General features: G+C 44.9%; 1 protein-coding gene across 1 annotated transcript in view; it reads right to left on the reverse strand.

Moving 5' to 3' along the window:
* The window catches only part of P2RX5 (purinergic receptor P2X 5), a 559,306-nt gene that overhangs the window by 282,129 nt on the left and 256,514 nt on the right, over positions 1-20,663 (reverse strand). Inside the window, exon 4 of the mRNA XM_078679950.1 lies at positions 11,272-11,347. Coding sequence (XP_078536076.1) covers positions 11,272-11,347 — 76 coding nt within the window. The remainder of the gene's footprint in view (positions 1-11,271; positions 11,348-20,663) is intronic.

Raw genomic sequence — 20,663 nt, forward strand, 5'->3', positions numbered from 1 at the left:
TCTGGCCAAACCGACTCTGGTAGCCGTCTCACTCACTTGGAGAAGTGTGGCTCAATGGTTAGAGCAGGCAGACCTTGATGCAGAGCTCTGGCCAGGGACCAGGATTCGATTCCCGCCTCGGCGGGTCTCCGACTCATTAATTCCCCTGACTGGATATTCTCGCCTCAGTACCTGTTCTGATCATGGGTCCCACGCTGCAACTCTGGGCAATAGCTTGCTTAGTCTCCACAACAGCCCCAAAAGTGCTGGGATGCCTGGCTGCACCTGGGGGGTGCCCAGGAGTGGATGTTTCCCAGGAAAGCCAGGAAGGGTTCCTAAGCGGTATACGGACAGCGCCGGGACACCTCCGGTGGAGGTAGCTGTGCGCTTTACAAATTCTGACATTTACATTTACAGCCTCGAGCACCGGGACACTCTGGCTGTGCGCTCTACAAGTATTAAATAACAGAACATAACAACAAACACACTCTCTCTCACATAAACACACTCAAATCTCCAAGCACGCACCCAAAACACATACATTTAACATTTTTTATTAAATAAACAATTTTCCCTCGTTGTCTGTCAAAATCCCGTCCTCCCCCCACCCAGCCCCATCACCCTACCGCTCTTACCGGCCCGGGCCACGGTGCAAATACCCTCCTTTGTATTTAAACTGAAGAATTTACCTAATGCTTTTGATGGCTAGTGTAACGGGTGAAGGGAGGAAGGGCTTTTAGGTGATTTTACTGTAGGGTGTAAACCTAAGGGTCCCCTACCTTGGCGGTGTTTATTGTGTATGTTGCATTCCTAAAGCTCTTTCGTGTAAAGCTGGTGTCCTAGAAGCCACATTGCTTAGAAGACAGGTTTTAGCACTCACAGCATATGGTGACCGTATGACAACAGACATCTGTATCCCAGGACAAGGAAGTGCAAACAAGGCCTGCGATCAATTTAATATGATTTCTTTATACTCACATATTTATTTTCTAGGTGGCATCTGTTTAGCAAGGGAAGAGAACAAATGAATGTATTGAATTTTCAAAATATTTACAAGTATCTGAAGAAGAGAGAAAAGTGCAGACAACATACTCATTGCCCACAGAAACAGTGTTGAATCCGTTGTGAAGGTCTCATAAACAGTGGTGTAGCATGGGTTGCATGGCCTCCAAGACACTAAGGAAAATGAGGCACAAGGTACAAGTCACAGTGTACCATTAAACATAGGGTAAGCACATCCAGTAAACAGATAAATGAGGCCTGCAGCTACAAGCTCCTTCACTGCCTTGAATCCTCTCTTCAGCAGGGTGGCCTTACTGCTGACTACCAAGAAGGATGGACCAAGCCATTAGTCAAAGTAACAGGAGAAGGCTCCCCTGGCGCACATGAATAATGGAGTCTGATATCTAGCTCATTATGGGCCAGATGTAGGTAATTCCTATTTACCGACTCTTAAATACCGACTCATACCGAATCGGTATTTAAGAGTCGGTAAATAGGAAGGAGGCAGATGTAGGTAAATAATTACAGAATCTGTAAGAGTCGGTATTTACCGATTCTGTAATTACAGAATCGGTATTTGCCATTGATTCCTATGGGCCTTGAAGCCCACAGGAATCACTGGCAAATACCGATTCTGTAATTACAGAATCGGTAAAAATACTGAATTGCCAAGGGGGACAGGGTGTCACTTTGACACCCTGTAGCACCCCAGTTTTTGCCTTGTGTGCAATGTGACACACATACATGCCCTTAGGGCATGTATTTGTGCCACATGGCACTGTTTAAAAAGCAAAAAAAATACTTTTTAAATGGTTTTCTTAATTTACCACCACCACCAACTACTAGTTGGTGGTAAATTAAGAATTCTTAAACCCTTGTAGCACTGAAAACAGTGCTACCTACATCTGAAATTACAGAATCGGTAATTTTACCAATTCGGTATTTTACCGATTCGGTAAAATTACAGATTCGGTAAAATTACCGATTCTGTAATTTTACATGCCCCTACATACCAATGTCCAAATACCGGTCGGAAACGGCCGAAAATCGGTATTTTCGGCCGTTTCCGACCGGTATTTGGACACCTACATCTGGCCCTATGTATTGTAAAACAAGCCCTATAGTGAAGCTCAGTTTCCTAAACACATGTAACAAAAACAAATGTCTTTTCTCTGCAGCGTTCTTCGGTCATCGCAATCCTTAGTTAATTTATAAAAAAACATAAGTGCCAGGGACCTCGTCAGGAGGCCACTGCTGTACCCTGTATGCACCACCCACTGCCCCTGCAAGCGCTGCCAATGACAGTATTAACAGAACTACTGCCCACCACACTTGTACAAGTGTGACAATTCAGACTATTCCAGCCCTCCGAAGGTGTAAGAATGGCTTAGGTGGCAGGTAGAAGTTATTTTAAATCTGTATTGAATTGATAAACAACAGTTGTTCCCATCTCAAAATTAGACAAACAGTGCCGCCATGTGGCCGACTGTCATAAGTGCCGGTGTTGACAATTAAGTGCCAGTGCCAGTGCTGAGCACTGGAAAGCACTGGTTCAAATTAAGCACTGATTGCAATGCAGTTACTGTGTATCCAAATGTTTCTTTCATACTATTTCATTCCCATTTTGTGTACAGCAGGAGATTACCTGCAAGGTACTGCTCTGCACTGCTCAGAGGTGTAAAATTTTCTTTCCAGCCTCCACCTCCTGGAGGTGAGACTGCAGAGACAAATGGGGAGAGAAAGGCCAAAAAAAACCACTTCCCAAACACATCTCAGTGTCCTAGTGGCAAGTTCCTCCACAGAACTATTGCTAGTAGTGGCCTCACAAAGACCATTCTTGGAACCATTCCTGGTGTGTGTCCTGCAGTCACCGGAGACACCCTGACTCCATTATGACTTACCAGCATAATGAAAGGCAATGAGGAAATGGGAGCAAACTAGCAATGTGTGGTGCATTAAAGCCCACACATGCTGCGTTCTAGCTTTGAGCAGAAGTACCATACCATAGGTACCGTAGCCAAGCTATGAAGTGTAATATATTGGAGCTACTGGGATATTGAATACTAATCAATAGGATAGCAGACGGCATAGGTAATGCTGAGCAGTTTGGTAAGGGAGCCCTGCTCAGTGACAGCGGAGAAGTGAGGCTGAAGAGCTACATGGAGTGCTGTCTGCTGTGCTTTATTTCTGTGGTGGTAGAGGAATAATACCTATACATATGTATTGATTTGTAAAGTGCTGGCTTTTGTGTGACATATAATATTGAGTGTTAATGATTTTTATGTTGGAACAATATGCAAATAATTTATTAGTACGTATGCAGTTAAAACAAGTGTTCTATGAGGTTTAGAAGTGGGTTTATTAGCATGATTTAGTAATCCCACATTTTAGTAAAAACACCATGTTGGATAAAATGGATGTTGTTTCTGTCTCTGTTTTCCACTCTTGCAATCACCCGCTTCCATCATGTTCCCCTGTGCATACTTTCTCACCACAAGCTCTGCAGAATCGATGACAGTTGATGTAATATTTTTCTAACAGTGATGAACACAAAGGCTTATTAACAAATCTTTCAGTGTACTATATAGGGTGAAACATTCAAGTTATCTACTGTTGTGTTTCCGAAGTTTAGTTCAGTTTTGAACATTCATGGCTAGCCTTTTAATGTTTCATATCCTGTTCAAAACATCTACGGATGAGAATGATTTAAAAAAGCAGTATGCTTTCTTAGAAGATGGAATAGTGCTAGCACATAATGCATAATTATTATTATTATTATTATTTTTTTTTAAACCTTTATTGTTCAAAAAGAGAAACACATTCGCATATGGCGCATAGCCTGCGATCCGCAGGGGCTGGCATCAAAAGAGAGCATACAAAAGAAATACTGGCAAGTTAACACAGCCGATTAGCCGGCAACCCTGGGGTCCGGCGGCGTAGTTCAGGAAAAACACGGAAACATCATTCAATACACTTCTCAATAACAATCAGGCCTGTAGGTTTTGATTTTATGTTTTCTCGTTTAAACACATCGTTGCATTTCTGGCATCCGCACCATATGAGCTGTAGTCCAAGCCCACAATGCAATCAAAAGGCGGTAGCAGCTATCAGGTAATATGTGGACTCGGAATAGAGGTACCGGGGATCCTGTGCTTGCGATGCCATCATGCCGTGGACAGGTGTATAGTGGTATAGCTCACTAATGCAAAGTATTAGGCGCATATGGTCGACGACGCCAGGTTACGGCCGCCATAGCGGATTCCCAGGCGTCTGTTGGCCTAATGTAAGTTGTACCCTCCAGTGCCTGCGACCTATGTATGGGTGTCAGTGGTGGGGGTCTGCGTGTAGGTTCATTCGCCCGGTGTCAGAGGGCAGTTATCCCGGCTATGGCCCGCATCCCATGTGCGTGGTATGTTCGGGCCTGTCATGGCAACGGAGGTGTAGTGTGTCTACAGGTACATGTCATTCTGCGACATTGTCACGGCGTGTAGGGTGTCTCCGTCAGCAACAATAGAGGGCTTGGTCAGGGAACGTGACCAGTTAATAAACAGGGGCTGAAACCAACACAGTGGTGAAAGAACTGGGGAAGGGAGGGGAAAGAACTTGTGCGTCCATGGGCTCAGTGGGGGGGGGGGGTGGTTGCAGTTTTGGCGAGGGGTCTTCGGTTCTGGGGCGGGGTGTGGCGGGACGGTTATTGGGGTATGGGGGGGTCCGAGTGGAAGCTCACATACGATGTCTCCAGAGTTCAGCTATCGGAGGGATCTTTCTCCGAAGGATATGTTCTGGACCTATCGTGTGGGAAACGTCATGTGGCGTGTCAGATACGTCGGTCCGTCGTCTGCAGCAGGGCGTGCGCTGTGAGCGGGTAGGAGCGAGCGCAGATCAGGGTCCCATCAGCTCAAGTTATTCCCTGTTCCTGAAGCACATAATGCATAATGACGTGAAATTCTCTGATTACGGAAAGAATGCTTAAACGAGATCATGCCATGCAAAATCTGTGCTTTTAGCTAATTTTCTATGCAAGAATTGTGTATATGAACCCTTTGGTTTTGGGGGTGAGCCAGAAGAGTTTAGAGTTTTTCCTAGATGTTAAAAGGGATGCTGTTGGGCCTTTCTTTGATTGTCCTGGTCATTTGGAACTTAAAGAATAATTTCTCATTTTTGACTACTCTGTATGAACTTTGCCTTTTGAGCCATCATGGCATTTATTATGTACCGCATGATTTTGAAATGTCTGCAGTAAAGGTCTTTAACTTTTTACTCATCGATACCTTGGGGTCTCATTAACATGACAGTGAGATGAGGGTCCGAACGCCATAGTTTCTGGCTCGAGACCGTCCGACACGGCCATGCAGATGGGTGTAAACATCCCTTTTTCCATTGCTGCTTGTGCTGTGGCCCGGAAAAGGGGCACAGCACAATAATAATAATAGAATAATAGAATTAAGATAATAATAATAGAAGATATATAATAGAATAATAGAATAGAATAATAATAATAATAATAACAATAATAATAATAATAATAATAATAATAATAATAATAATAATAATAATAATAATAATAATAATAGTAATAGAAGATGGGATGTTTTTGAACATCCATGCACCGTGTGCTAGGCACCATGTGGTACCTGGCACACGCAGCATGGATGCTTGGGGGGCACCACATGTGCCCCAAGGCCACATTGGGGAGGCCTATGGTGGACGGAGGCCCTGATAGGTGCCCTCAAAGTCCCTTTACGACAGCCTTTCAAAGCTGTCGGAAAGGGACATCATAATCCCTACGGCAGAACCTGTGCAGGCAGACCCCCATTGTAGAGATGCGGCCCCCTCCTCAACAGCAACACTGGGCTGCTTTTTACTAGATTCAGCACAAACATCAAAGAGATCTTAAGTAATCAGGCACACATCTATTTAAAGGTTAATTGAAGTTAAAGAAAGGAAGTATCGAGGGTGTCCTACACCGCTTAACTTTAGGAACACTTTGATTTTTAAAGACATCTTGCAGCAAAAGTTTAAACATATGATGAAGTCTCTTCAACATTCAAAATGTGTATTTTATTAACATGCAGAACTATTTCACCTTAGTACATCAGATTATATCAGTGCATTAAGAAGTATTTTTTAACGTAATAGTTTTCAAATATGAATTTAGAAACATTCATTCTCCCCTCCTCCACCCTGACAACAATGCCAATAGTAAACCAAGAGGCAAGTCAATTGTTATGTGCACTCTTTGGGTGTCATTGGTTCCTATTATACATGAATAACATTATAGTTTATTAAATCAAGCACAGGAGAAGGTTTTGTACAGCGCAACTCCTGAAGTCATGTATTTTGCTGTCTTCTTATATGTAATAATTAAGAAAAAAATCATAATTCTTCGTTAAAGTTTGATATAAAACCCAGCATGTGTTTTTGTAACTGACATTCTTATATGTGATAATAAAGAAAAAAGAGGAGAGTGAAACAAGACAATTGACTAGGATCACACAATTCTTTGCTAAAGTTTGATGTAAAATCCAGCATGGATTTTTGTAAATAATATTCTTATATGTCATAATAAAAAAAAAGAGGGAGAGTGAAAGAAAACAATTACATAGGATCACAAAATTTGGTTAAGTGGGGAAGCCAGGATTCATCTCAGAAGTTAATATTCTTTTTTCAGATGCCCTAAAAACTAAGGAGGTTTTATTTCAGCAAGACAGATGGACTACGTTACTCATAATTCTTTGTTAAAGTTTCTTTTAAAATCCAGCATGGATTTTTGTAAATAATATCATTATGATGTCAAAACAATAGTGTTATTATATAATTCTAAGGTTGCTTTATCATATAAATAAAAATAAGAATGCAATACCTGCAGTTTTGTTTCTGGGAGCAGAAGAGTCTATAGATGATACTATTCTATTAATTGCTCTAATGGTGAAGCGGTTTCCTCAGAGCTGAGACTTCAGTCTGGTACAGCTGATGCCTTCCTCCTGGTGATAGTGTTTGTTTTCTTCTCTACCTAGGTTCATAATATCCTTTTCTTATTTCTTATTTCTTCCACACTGCTGTTTGTCTCCTCAGTAACATTTATCCTACTTTGAATGCTTATCTGAATGTGTTTCTTGGTGGGTTCTGGTTCTATCAGTTTTGCCTATTCAAAGAGTCTATCACTTCCTCGTGCTCTTCCTGGAAACCTTCTTCAAAGACTTCTACAAGGAATCTTGAGGAGAAGCTTGATTTTTTTTTGGCTGTATGGCAAGCATAAACGGTGAGTTTGTGCAGATGAAGACGTGTGCTGTAAAAATTTCAAAGTAGGAATACATGGGATCTCTGATCTCTTGGCATGTGATGCATGGTGAATGGTGGGCAGGCCTCCTTCTCTGCTTTAGGGATCTTAAAATAAGATCCTGTAGCTTTCTGGAAGCAGGATGCCCAGGAAGGTTGGAGCATCAGTGGAAAACCATGATTCTATTGTCCCTCCAGTGAAGCAGCAGTTTTCTTCTTCGATTCAGTTTTGTTTTTCTAGTGCATGTTGAGCTGCAGAATTGGCATTTTTGATTTGCCCCTCAAATTGAGGTGTGTAAGTTGGTCCTAGTCAGATGAATCTAAGATAGGTTGTGTAGTAGGAGGTAGGGTGCATAGTGTAATTGCTGAGTCTCGTGAAGGTTTGAAAAGTGAAGTCTATGCAAGTATTTTTGGTATTTGGGTGTGTATGGCCGGGCAGTCTGGCTCTCATTAAATGAATTGAGGATATTATGATTGGGTAGATGAGTTGAAAAGAAAGGTGTTGCTTCTTAGTGTAGTGATGATGACATGATCTTGATCATTTTGATATGGGTTGAAGGATTTGGATGGTTCTAAATTTAGGTTCACTTATTAAGTTTTGATGTTGTGGTAGTAAAAGTCAAATACAAGTCCACGCTGTGTTACAGACACTTTCCCTTTGCCATTCACCATCTGAGTTGAGTCAGACATCACTCTAAGCACCCAGCAATGACTGTCAGAGATCTGGAGGGTTGTGGGGAGGGCAGGGCGGGAAGGAGATCCTTCCCCATGCCTACCCAGTGGTGGCCCAATGTGCATGGAGAAAAGTCATGAAACATGTTATCGCCTTCCTCTACAGCTCTGAACATGTGGTTATGAGGGAGCGGGCACAAGGCAGTACAAGTCATAGATATTTTCTTTCCCTGGGCCCACGGCAGGCTATAGTTTAAATAATGTTTATTAGATCTATTAAATAGACCTTAGTGACAGTCATATAACACAGATCATAAATGATGTACACTACATATACAGTAATTTGCTTTAAAAAGGTACACAGATAATTATAATAAATGGTATAAAATATAGGTTAAAAAGTAGAAATACCCAGATAACTATAATTTACAGACTAAAAGTGATATTAATATATTTCATATGACATGCACCCACAAGCATTCAAGCATATTCCAACTACTGTATATTTCATACATGTTAGGTCTACAAAAATGTGTACAATAAAACTATAACATCAGTCCCCTCGCCCACAGTTAACCCTAATCAAGAAAAGCAATCATAAATAAAGTGTCAAAATATTCCTCATGGACTAGTATACCACAGTAGTACCCATTATCACCCAATTTACCAGTATTAAACTAGACTTCCCTTCCCTTACCCGCAAGGTCTCAGGGATCTATTTGAGTAATCTGTGTCTTCTTCCAGGGCCAAAAACTATCCACCCAGTGTTCCCATGCTTTAACCCTTTCAACTTTCTCTTGTCGTCTTTTTATCTCACGAAACAACACAGCACTCTCCAAAGTTGCCCACTTAACCATTTCTTTACACCATCTAGTAATTTGAGGATTTAGGATGAGGCTATCCCCCTAGGAGGCAGATCAAGGGCATACAAGGGATATCCTGCAAGGTTATTTCATTACTACATTCTATTATTTCCTCCCAGAACCCCGCTAATGAAGGGAAGGACCATAACATGTGGAACATTTATCCCTTCAACTACCCACACCTGGGACATTTTTCGGCAGCGGTCACATAGAACTTGTTAAATCCTGCCAGGTAAAAGATAAGCTCTATGCAAGTTATAGAAATTAATTAATTTGAACCTAGCATTTCTATGAACAGCTGGCATATGAGCTACAATACTATCCCAGTCCAAATAATTAATTTGGAGCGCTAAGTCTCGCTCCCATTTTATTTTCAACTCAGCAAGGAGAAAGAATATTTGCATGAATTGCACTATATAGATATGAGACCATTCTTACGCACCCTGTTGTTGTACAGAGCTGTTGACACACCTGATGAGTGGCAGGATCAGCATCTCAATTTCTCCAATAATTCCTTATTGTTGTAACCAATGCCTGAGTGCTAAACATTGTTCTCTAGGTATATTAAATTCTTCTGCCAAGTCTTCAAACCTAAGCAATACTCCATCGCGATGTAGGGCTCCAACGTGGTTAACACCAAAGGTAGTCCATCTTTCAATCTCTACTAATGCTCCAAGAGGAGGGGTCCAGCACCAAGAAGGACACTATAGGCCTAATTATGATGTCGGGCGTAAAGCCCCCGACCAGCTGTCGGATGCTTTCCGCCCAACATCGTACGTTTCAGTCTGACCGCCATATTAGGATGACGGCAGTTGGAGGGAAACCTGCGGGGAGATGCTGATGCCCTTCTGACGAGCTGAAAGAGCCCATCAGAGCGGCATCCGCTACCATAATCCCATAATGACAGCTGAGCGAGGCCTGGCCCCACCATCGGGATTATGATGGCACTTTTCGACAGCCTTTTCATGTCGGCCTTTCTGACATGGAAAAGCTGTTTCAAAGTGTCTTTGTGGACCCCTACATCCATTTCACAATGGCAGCTTGTGCTGCGTGCCTTTTTCTCCTGGCGCACAAGCTGCCGTTGGGGAATGTATGTTTCTACCCACCCATAGGACAGTCGCACCAAATCCGGTGGTCAGAACCGCCGGCCTATGGTCAGTCAGTTCCAGACCGCAATGATGTCGGGTAAACGCAAGTCCACCCGACATCGTAAATAGGCCCTATGTTGCTGAAACTGAGAGATGAATATGACATAAACAAAACTTTTCAGTTACTTTCTTAATTATTACTCTACATGATCAAGTGACTGGGAGAGACAGAAGCGTCAGGAATTATGTGTCTGCCTGCAGTACAATCCAGGTTGTTTATTGTATTTATCACCATAATCCAGTGCTGCAAGATTAAAGCCAAATCTATAGAGCAACGTTAGAAAGCTCTGTTGTCCCTAGATCTAGTCTTTCTTAACTCCTGTTCGTGCCTAACCTTTTAATTTCGTACGGGAGCTATTTGCTGTGTGGAAATACAACACAGGCAGAGTATTCCATCAAGTCCAGGATGTTTTTGTTTACATTCTAAATTTAGCCTACAAGTCCCAGAATGCACAAAGAAAAACCCATACTGGATGAGCTACTCGCTCATGGATCAGTGAAAATTAAGAGTTCTTCACAGGGTATTTTTGTGGGCGTATAGGAGACGCATTGCAAAACCGCACTGACAACGATGTGTGGGCACATCTGAACTCAAAACGGTCCTGCAAATCAGGAGCAGAGTGCACTGCCTAATTCTCAACCTTCTCTGGTCTAGTGCATGAGTAGGTGGTTCAGTACTTGTTTTGATCTGCTTTCTGGACGTGACTCTAAGCACCTGAATATAAAGAAAAAAAACTGGACTTGATAAATAGCTAATGAATGGAGTTAAACTTCAAAGTCCTGACAGTCTCTTTGATTTTCAAAGTAATCACTGCACCTGCTGATACACGGATTCCAATCTGACCTTCACAGTGATGGACTGGCTTAGAGAAAAGGAACTGAATGCTGGAGGCACTCATCCTGCCCTACATCAATAAACCCCCAAGCCTGAGTTCGAGTTCCCTCTGGCCCCATTTTTACAACACATTCTCGTGGGGATTCGGAGAACCTTTTTGAGCCCCCTCTGGAGAAACTTGGCCCTTTTCGGTTTGGTGCTGGTATCAGTGCTCCAATACTTTAGCCAATGACAGCTGTTCATTGCAACCCTTTCTGGCCCATCCCTCACATTTCAACAGCCACCATGGAGCCCATGCAGGAACCTTTTCCCCCTTCTCTGGCACACAAAAATCTGCCTCCACCTCTGACCTACGCTACCTATAGATAAGACACACTCTCTATATCATCCCTTTGATACCTGCCAACAATGTATACGAGTATACACTGACGATACGTTATTTACAGCAGAGCATTTGTGGTCATGCAGTTGGAAGTAAATTCTTGGGTCCTACCATTGCCAGCAGTGACTGCTTCCCCCTCCGGGCAGTCACTGTTTTTCGTACACACCGCGTCGATGATGCCAGCACTCTGCAAAACACAACAAGGGCGGACATTACTTTCTCTTCTTAGAATTCAATCTTCTCAATTACTTCCTATATGATGCGACCTATTTAATTTGAATAAGGACTGTGGACTTTTCTTTTATTTAGTGTTAAGATTCCTGGCAGTCAAAGCATTAAACACCTGTACACCACCCATGCACTGATCGTACTTAGCTTAAAAAGTAAACCTATAAAAATGCCAAACCACTTTTCGCTTCATCAACCTCACCTGCCATTCAGCAAGAGATCCAAAATTGTGCTAATTAAGAAAACTGTGGATTACACTCTGGCATTTCCGTACAAAAATCAGCAGAGTCAGATATTTGAGCCTCATTCGCTTAAAATGCTACACATGGCAGATGGATAACACTCACGGATGGCAACGTAAGGTGGTGATGGTGAAGTGCATGCTAGACTTTCCCTTACTATGATTATTTATTTATTTATTTTACAGAGCACACTCCACCCGAAGGTGACAGCATGCTGTGTAAGGAACAAAAGGGTGATAGTTTGCATCACTTGCAAAGATCAGCAACAAGAGAAACATTTGACGATCTGTGAAATTCCACCTAACCATACCAATAATAAGAGTGATTTTAGGGAGGCGAAACATGTGAATCGAGTAGATGAAGTACAAATTCAGTCCGACCGGGCAGAATGAGTGAAAAATTAACACATCAATCAATCAATCAATCAATGACACTTGTAAAGCGCGCTACATACCCGTAGGGTCTCAAGGCGCTGGGGGGGGGGGTGCCGCTACTGCTCGAACAGCCAGGTCTTCAGCTTCTTCCTGAAGGAGAGGTGGTCTTGGGTCAGGCGCAGGTCGGTCGGCAGGGAGTTCCAGGTCTTGGCAGCCAGGTAGGAGAAGGACCTTCCTCCTGTAGTCGCTCTTCGGATGCGGGGGACGGCGGCGAGGGCGTGGTTGGCTGATCGGAGGTGGCGTTTGGGAGGGTAGAAGTTGACTCGGCTGTTGAGGTAGCTCGGGCCTTGGTCGTGTAGGGCTTTGTGTGCGTGGGTGAGGAGGCGGAAGGTGATTCTTTTGTTGACGGGGAGCCAGTGAAGGTCTCTCAGATGTCCGGAGATGTGATTGGTTCGTGGGATGTCGAGGATGAGTCTGGCTGAGGCGTTCTGGATCCGCTGGAGTCTCTTCTGGAGCTTGGCGGTGGTACCGGCGTAGAGGGCGTTGCCGTAGTCCAGTCGGCTGGTGACGAGGGCCTGGGTGACGATCTTCCTGGTCTCGGTGGGGATCCACCAGAAGATCTTCCGTAGCATGCATAGGATGTTGAAGCACGCCGAGGAGACGTTGTTGACTTGCCTGGTCATGGAGAGGGATGAGTCCAGGATGAAGCCCAGGTTGCGTGCATGGTCTGTCGGTTTGGGTGCGGTGCCCAGGGCGGGAGGCCACCAGGAGTCGTCCCAGGCGGAGGGTGAGGGGCCCAGGATGAGGACTTCCGTCTTGTCCGAGTTCAGTTTCAGGCGGCTGGTCGTCATCCACTCGGCTACCTCATGACACAACAAACGAGAGGAACGTAGGAAGTGTAAGTCAGAAGTGTGACTCAGGATGTTATGTGCGTTTCTATTGCCTTATTTGCCTTATCTGAATGCCCTGAATATCTGGCACAGATCTGGGCCCTCCTGGTCCTACTCTGGACACTCCTTACATACACCTTTGCGTACGATGTTTTCACAATGAAAGTCTCTTTTGCACATCAGGAAGAACTAGGACGTCAACTCGGTTCTGGCATCTCCACCCCACGCCTCCACAATTTGTCATTTACTGTCCCCACTCCCTAGTCCCCATCTCCCTGGCACCGCCACCTTTCACAGAGTGTTGACTTTGCAGGCAGAGCTGTACTTAAACCTCCTTTGCTCCCACTCAGTGGCGTGTTTCTCATTACTGCAGCATGTGCCCCCATGGCACTGGGGCCTTTGAGTCTGTGGGGCCCAGTGCTGCACAATTATAGCTGTTTGTCACTATCCAACCGAGGGATGGGCGATCGGTACCCGTTAATACTATGGTAGAAGCCAATACTACCTGCCACTTCCCTGGACAGTCTTCCTTTATGACACTGTTTTCCTTACTGACCAGGCTTATTTACTATCTTGAATTCCTGACTTCTGATTGTCCTCGAGCTTTCACCTTGCCCTTGATGCTCCCTTACTTTGCACCCCTGACCTTTTGATTTTACTGACATTATTTGTATAATAATCATGCGTAAAGGGCCCTTTAGTCACCTCTCTTCCATCGGTCTCTTCTTCTGCAGATCACATTTTGCTTCAGCTTCCGACAGGGTGGGTATGGGGCAATGTGTCAGCCTATTTCAGAAGCTGGCTAACTTTACTTTGAGTGGCTGCATTTATCCCTTTCACAAGGAACACATCCACACACACTGCCACTGTTTTTGTTTTTACTTTATTATTACTTTAGAGTTGCCTTGGGTTGTAGAGGCTGATGTGATAGCAGGACACTTGCTATTATATGAGAGCAGAGGGCACATTCCAGCTTTATTTGTTCCTGTCTCATGCCAATGCTGTTGTACATTCCTTTTGAAATAACCTTTGTTACTTCCGCCATTGGCTGCTTCACTATGAGCCAGCTGCGGCCGGCAGTGGGAGGTTCCTGCAGGGCGGTGACGTGGGGAGGGGAAGGGGCAGGGTGGGGGGTAGTAATGTATGGATTACTGAGCTTCCCAGGTAAGTAAACATTTAAATAAATAAAACGAATTTCGTTGAGTGCACTGCATCTCCAAATGCGATGCAATGTGCGCAAAGCAATTCGTTTTATTTATTTAAATGTTTACTTACCAGTAAAACTCCGTAATCCATACATTACTACCCCCCACCCTGCCCCACCCCCTCCCCACATCACCGCCCTGCAGGAACTCCCACTGTCGGCCGTGGCTGCTATGTGCTACAGCTTGTTGCCCTGTAACATGGAGCACATCAACACATGAAGTAGTTCCCTTCAGCGCCAGGGAGTACTATGGCAATATGTGCCTTTTTGAGACATAACCAATTTTTTTGCCTTTAGCCAATGTTTATGTTTAGATCGATGAGGGCCCGGCTGCTTCCTGAGCAATAATGTTTTGGAAAAGCCATGTCAAAACAAAACAAGATTTGCCAAAAGGCTGGCAGACCTACTGGCTTTGCCATTGCTTTTTCTTTCGTGGTTCTAACTTTTTCTTTTAACCTTCCAATCTATTCTTCTTCCTGTTCCTTCAGTCTCGGGGTCTCTTCTCCAAAAACCCACACCTTCCATCATTGACCTCTTATCTTATTTATTTATTTATTTATTTATGCGTTTTTATATAGCGCAGACTGTACCCGAAGGCGTCAGAGCGCTTCACACAAGGAACAGAACTGTTACATGAGGAGAACATTACACGTGAACAAATTACAAAAGCAGACGTTAAGTTACATGAGGTAAAAGTGACAATTGTGAGCAAACAAAATACATGAGGTAGCAAAGGTGCCATGAGGAAAAAGTGACAAGTGTGCAGGTTATAAGAGAAAACAAAGTACAAATAGAGGTATAATACTGCAAAATAAGCTAGACACTCAGGCACAAGAATAAACGTAACGTAGGCAATGGTGGCACTTGTGCAAGTATCAAAGCTAAACAAAATGTGAGAGGTAGCATACTGTGTGTTACAAGGGAAAGTGGTGTGTGCAAGTTACAAAAAGGTACCAAACACAAGTACAAGGATAATACAGCAGTGAATGTTAAACACTCCAACCACAAGAACACACTGGGAAGGCACTTCCATAGTCAAGGAGAATAGAATTTTCAGTAAAGGGAGGTCTTCCTTCAGATAATAGATTGGGCGTGGATTACTTTTGGAGGTGTTTTTGGAGGAGGAGAACTTTGAGGTCCGTTTTGAAGGCCTGGGAGGAGGCGGTGGTCTGGAGCTGCGGCGGAAGGGAGTTCCAGATTCTCACCGCGTTGCCTGAAAAGGATTGTGCCATTGTTCTTTCCTTCTTGAAAGTGGGAGGTTCAAGCAGAAGATTTTCCGCATTACGTGATGGTCTAGAGCCTCCAGAGAGTTTCAGTTTATTCACCAGGTAGCGAAGAGAGGAGGAGTGCAAGGCTTTGTGGGTGATACAGGCAGTCTTGTAGATAGCTCTAGCCCCGATTGGAAGCCAACGGAGGGTGGATAACATCGGTGTGATGTGGTCGCTTCTTTTGGCCCCATAAATTAAACGAGCTGCTGAATGGAAAACAGATTTAAGGGGGTACAAGTGGGATTTGGGGAGGCCAGTAAGAAGAGAATTGCAGTAGTCAAGTCTGGAGAGGACCAGCGATTGCACCAGGGTTATAAGGTCCTGCTCGACGGATTCCCCAAAGAAGGCGCAGATGGTATCGAGCAGACTTTGCAATGGAATTGATGTGGGGGATTAGATTGAGTTTTTTGTCGAGAATGACACCAAGGGATTTTGCGCTGTCGGCAATGATGGATTTAGTGTTAAGTAGATTCAACTGATCCATCCATGATTGCACCGGGGTAGGAGAGATTTAAGAGGAGAAGAGGAGGAATTCGGTTTTGGAGGGATTCAGAATCAGTTGATGAGTAAACATCCAGTTATGAATGGAGTCGAGAGTGGAGCTTAGGATAGAGAGATGGTGAGTGGAGGCAACCTTGAGGTAGATTTGAGTGTCGTCAGCATAGAGATGATAGTGGATCCCGGATTTACTTAGGAGATTTCCTAGTGGTTCTAAATAGAGATTGAACAATGTGGGTGCAAGTATAGAGCCTTGAGGAACACCTTGACCTACCGCCACAGGAGATGAAAGACTGTTCGCTATTTTGATCATTTGGGATCTATCAGAGAGGAAGGAGGCAAACCATTTAAGCACAGTGCCCTCCATGCCCATTCTCTGTTTAAGAATGTTGAGGAGGGTGTTGTGATTGACAGTGTCAAAGGCTGCAGAAAGGTCAAGGAGAATTAGAAGACAGGACCCCCCCCCGAGTCGAGGATCCTCAGCGCGTCATCAACCACTTGCAGTAGGGCTGTTTCAGTGCTGCAGTTTTGAAAAAAGCCAGACTGGAAATTGTCAAGAAGATCATTGTCCTTGATATGACGAGAGTTATTTCGCTACACATCTTTCTGTAATCTTCGCAAGAAAGGGTAAGTCAGTGATGGGGCGGAAGTTGTTGAGGTCAGACGCATCAGCAGTTGTTTTTTTAAGAAGCGGGGTGACAGTTTTGAAGGAGACAGGAAGGGAGCCTTGATAGAGGGAGAGGTTGACCAGAGTGGTCCAGTAGGAGAGGGAAAGGGTATAAAAGTCAACGAGTCAAAACGTTATCCTCATCTCTCTTTTATCCTTACCTCCCAGACAAAGGGCCTCATTTATGAAGCCCTATGGGTACTATTGCGTCTCTGGAGCGTCACATTTTTGACGTTCCTTTGGCGCAACGTGCCACTAGCATTTTTATAAGGCCATGTTCATGGCATTATAAATATGCGTCCCTTTCACACAGAAAACTGTGTGAACGGGCGTTCCATGGGTGTTGCTGGGGGCGTTCCCAGCAACATCCATGGCTTTTTGACACTCCCCAGATTTACGAGAAATCGTAAGTCTGAGGCAGTGCCAAAAACGTACATCTCCCCAGGAAGGCGTAAGAGAGGCACAACGAGGAAAAATATTTTTATTTCTCCTCGCTTTTCCACTTTCAGTGTGTGCTGCATTCTGCAGCACACATAGGAAGAGGAAAAAGCCTCATGTGATTGTTTTTTTGCAGGAAGGTTTCCATTCCTGCACAAAAATAATCATCCCCGCAACGCAGGCACCCTTGCACCATTGTACAAAGGTCCCTGCGTTGCAGCACGGCTGCCCATTGAGCGCTGGCGCAGGAGAAGAGGACAAGAAAGCGCTGTATCTAATATGGCGGATTACTGCCCTTTTCTTTAGCCGTAGGGCAACACAGCAGGCAGTCAGGGCAGGCGCTGGGTGTGGGGGCAGGTGAGGGGTCACGAGAGGGTTGGGAGAGGTGGTGATGTTGAATAATAAAAATTAAAAAAATTAAAACCTACCTTTCTGCGGGCCCTGGTCCCATGTCCCCACTGCTCTATGGCTCACTTCTGTATGGATTTGTATATTCTCCAAGTCGGGTTGCGATGCTTGCCTGGATGGAGAAGTGCAGAGTGTGCATGACGGATTTGGGCGGCCAGAGAGGGACGACCAACCCAGTCATGCGTACTCAGGAGTGGGAAAATCACTCCTGCCCTGCCTGGGCAGCTCCGCCCACCTATAATGCGGAAAGAAACATAAAATGGTAATAACCAAAAGTTATTACTATTTTATGTTTTGACTTTCTCGAACTGCGAGAAAGCAGTGGGGCATCGCTCGTCCGCCCTAGCGGAGGAGCCATCCCCAGCAGCAGCAAAGCCTGCTGCGCTGCCCTACGGCAAAAAACCCATAAATGAGGCCCAAAGCCACCACCCACCCCTGACTCTCCAAAGTCTGGAGTTTTCCTTCTGGCGAGAGGACTAAATGAGTCCTTATCTTTTTGATCAGCTTTTTTTTAAATCAGTTTGGCTTCCATTTCAGACCCTCTTTGTACTTCTATTCCAGCCACGGAACACACTTTGGCAAAGACGCCTCTAAACATCTTGAGATTTCAATTACCGATGTTTCCTTGAGGCCCTTTGCACTGTGGCCTACACGTGGTGTAAGGATACATCCACGTCCACAATATCTACACAATGATTCAGCCTGCTGGATATCTCAATTATATTTGAATTTAAGGTATCCATATTTGATGTGTTATTTATATTTTTGAATGTTACTTCCTGGAACTCCACATTCGTCGCTAGTATTTTATTGTGGAGTTGTGTTTGCTCCAGGTTAAGTGCATTTGCTTTGTCGTCAGATTGGACCATGTGTGTTAGTGAACTACCTTTATTACCCGTTTGAAGTTGGAGTTGGGGCCCCCTCCAGAGTAGTTTGTGGTCCTTTCTCTCTTTATTGAGATTTGTCGTTACTTGGTTTGGGCACGGTTCATGCCTTGGGGTTGAGTGACTATTGGGATGTTCGTTATGTGCTTCGTTGTAGGTGCTGATGTTACACTGCCCTTCATTACTGCGAGAGACCTCTTGACTTTCAACCATTAAATGATCCAAATTTATGTCAAATGTTAATGGGACAGATAATGTGGTTATCCTTTCATTTTTATTCTGGTTTTTACTTGTTTCCATTGTTAGTGAGGTCCCTTCACTTGTACCGTCCATGCTTCTATTAGTTGCTCCTGGTGATATTTGGTGTGATACTTGACCTGAGTCTGTGTCATGATTTTTATTTTCCATGTGCACTTGGGCTTGAGTTTGTATCGTGTGTTTACTATTTTCCCAAGCCGTTTGCACACACTTGCTTATTTCCTCCAAACCATTTTTCCTCCCTGGGGTCAAGTTAGAACAGGACTGTGATGCCCTTGTGTCTGTTGTCTTTGTTGGTTTACTTGCAGACATTGGTTTTTGAAGACCGTTCGGTGTTGCTGGAATTGTATACATTGCGGATACTGGGGGGCAGATTTATGTTAACTGGCGCATCCCCAGGGATGCGCCAGTTAATGTGCGACACAGTGCGGCACAGCTCCGCCACCCATGGTGCGCCGCATTTACAATGTGGCGCACCATGGGGCAAAAACGGCACAGATGCGTGACGCATCTGTGCTGTAAAGGCGGCGCATTGCTGGAGTTGCGTCGCAAGCGCGACGCAGCTCCAGCAAGGCTCGGGGGTGCCCTATCTGACCAATGCTGCATCAAGACCTACGCCTGCTTCAAGCAGGCGCAGGGTTTTGACGCAGCATTGGCCTGAAAGTGACTGAGTGAAATCTCATAGATTTCACTCAGCCACTTTTGCGAGGCGCACCTGCCCCGGAACGCCCACCCTGCGCCGGAACGCCCACAAGCGGCGCAGGGCTTTACAACGTGACGCATCTGCCTAGATGCGTCACGTTGTAAATCGTTCGTAGGGATGCGCCACGTTTACGCCGCTTTGCGTGACGCAACAGCGGCGTAAACGTGGCGCAAGGGCCTCATAAATCTGCCCCTGGGTCTTTTAAAAAAGTGAATTGGCCGGTGGAATTCATTGTGCCAAAGATGGAGTATATCGGGGGTATTAATGTGGTGGCCGTACTATCCTCAGTGGAGGGAGTAGAGGTTTTGGTCTTGACTTTCTTTTTTGCTATTTGCGGGGTTTTTTTTCGTGTCCTCCCCGACCTCATCTCTTAATCGTTGCTCCCCCCCCCCCTTTTTTTGTTGTTTTTTGTTGTTGTTTTTGGTATTTTGCTTTGGTTTGTACGTTGGTGAAGCCTTTTGCCTTGCGTAAGTAAAAACTGCTGCCCCTTCTTTTTCCCCTTCTTTGTTCTTCTTTGGCAATTATGTTATTTGATGTTTTTTTTAATGCAGTCTATAAATCATGCGCATTAGCCACCGGGAATGACCAGGAACCACTGTGAACCTTTGTTTTTTTTTTTGTATTCCTTTTTATTTATTCCCCCTGCTCCATAATCCTCTGGCTTCTCGCTTCGGTGACTCTTTGAGAAGTTCACTGCTCACAGCCCACACTCCAGAGCTCTCTAGCGACCTCTAGCGTCCTAAATCGTAATCCTAATCCTCTTCCCAAACAGAGAATATCAAGCCACAATCTGCAATTTGCAAGTAGCAAGCACGCAAGAACTCCGCGCACTATGGGGCAGATTTATGAGGCTCTTGCGCCTCCTTGCGCCGCAATTGCGTCACGTAATGTGACGCAACAGCGGCGCAAACAATGCGCCCTATTTACAACGTGACGCATCTAGGAGATGCGTCACGTTGGAAACCCCTGCGCCATAAGGAGGCGTTCCTGCGCAGGGGGGGCGGTCTTGCGCAGGAACGCCTCCTAAAAGTGGCTGAGTGAAATCTATGAGATTTCACTCAGTCACTTTCTACGTCAATTCCCTACGCCTGCTTGAAGCAGGCGTAAGGGTGACGCACCATACATTGAACAGGTGGGCCCTGTGCATTGCAGGAGTCATGTCACACTTGCGACATGACTCCTGCAATGCGCCGCCCGTGCGCCGAGAGATGCGTCACGCATCTTTACTGCCTTGCACCATGGTGCGCCGCATCATAAATGCGGCGCACCATGGGTGGCGGAGCAGTGGCGCACTGTGGCGCATGTTAACTGGCGCATCCCTGGGGCTGCGCCAGTTAACATAAATCTGCCCCTTACATTTTTTTGTGATCCACCAGCATAGGCACCTCCTTTCAGTGTCCTTTTCAGGGACTGTGGGGGGGGGGAGGGAGGGGAGCCGACA

This window comes from Lissotriton helveticus, chromosome 3_1, assembly GCF_964261635.1.
Source record: "Lissotriton helveticus chromosome 3_1, aLisHel1.1, whole genome shotgun sequence".
In the NCBI taxonomy this organism is placed as follows: domain Eukaryota; kingdom Metazoa; phylum Chordata; class Amphibia; order Caudata; family Salamandridae; genus Lissotriton; species Lissotriton helveticus.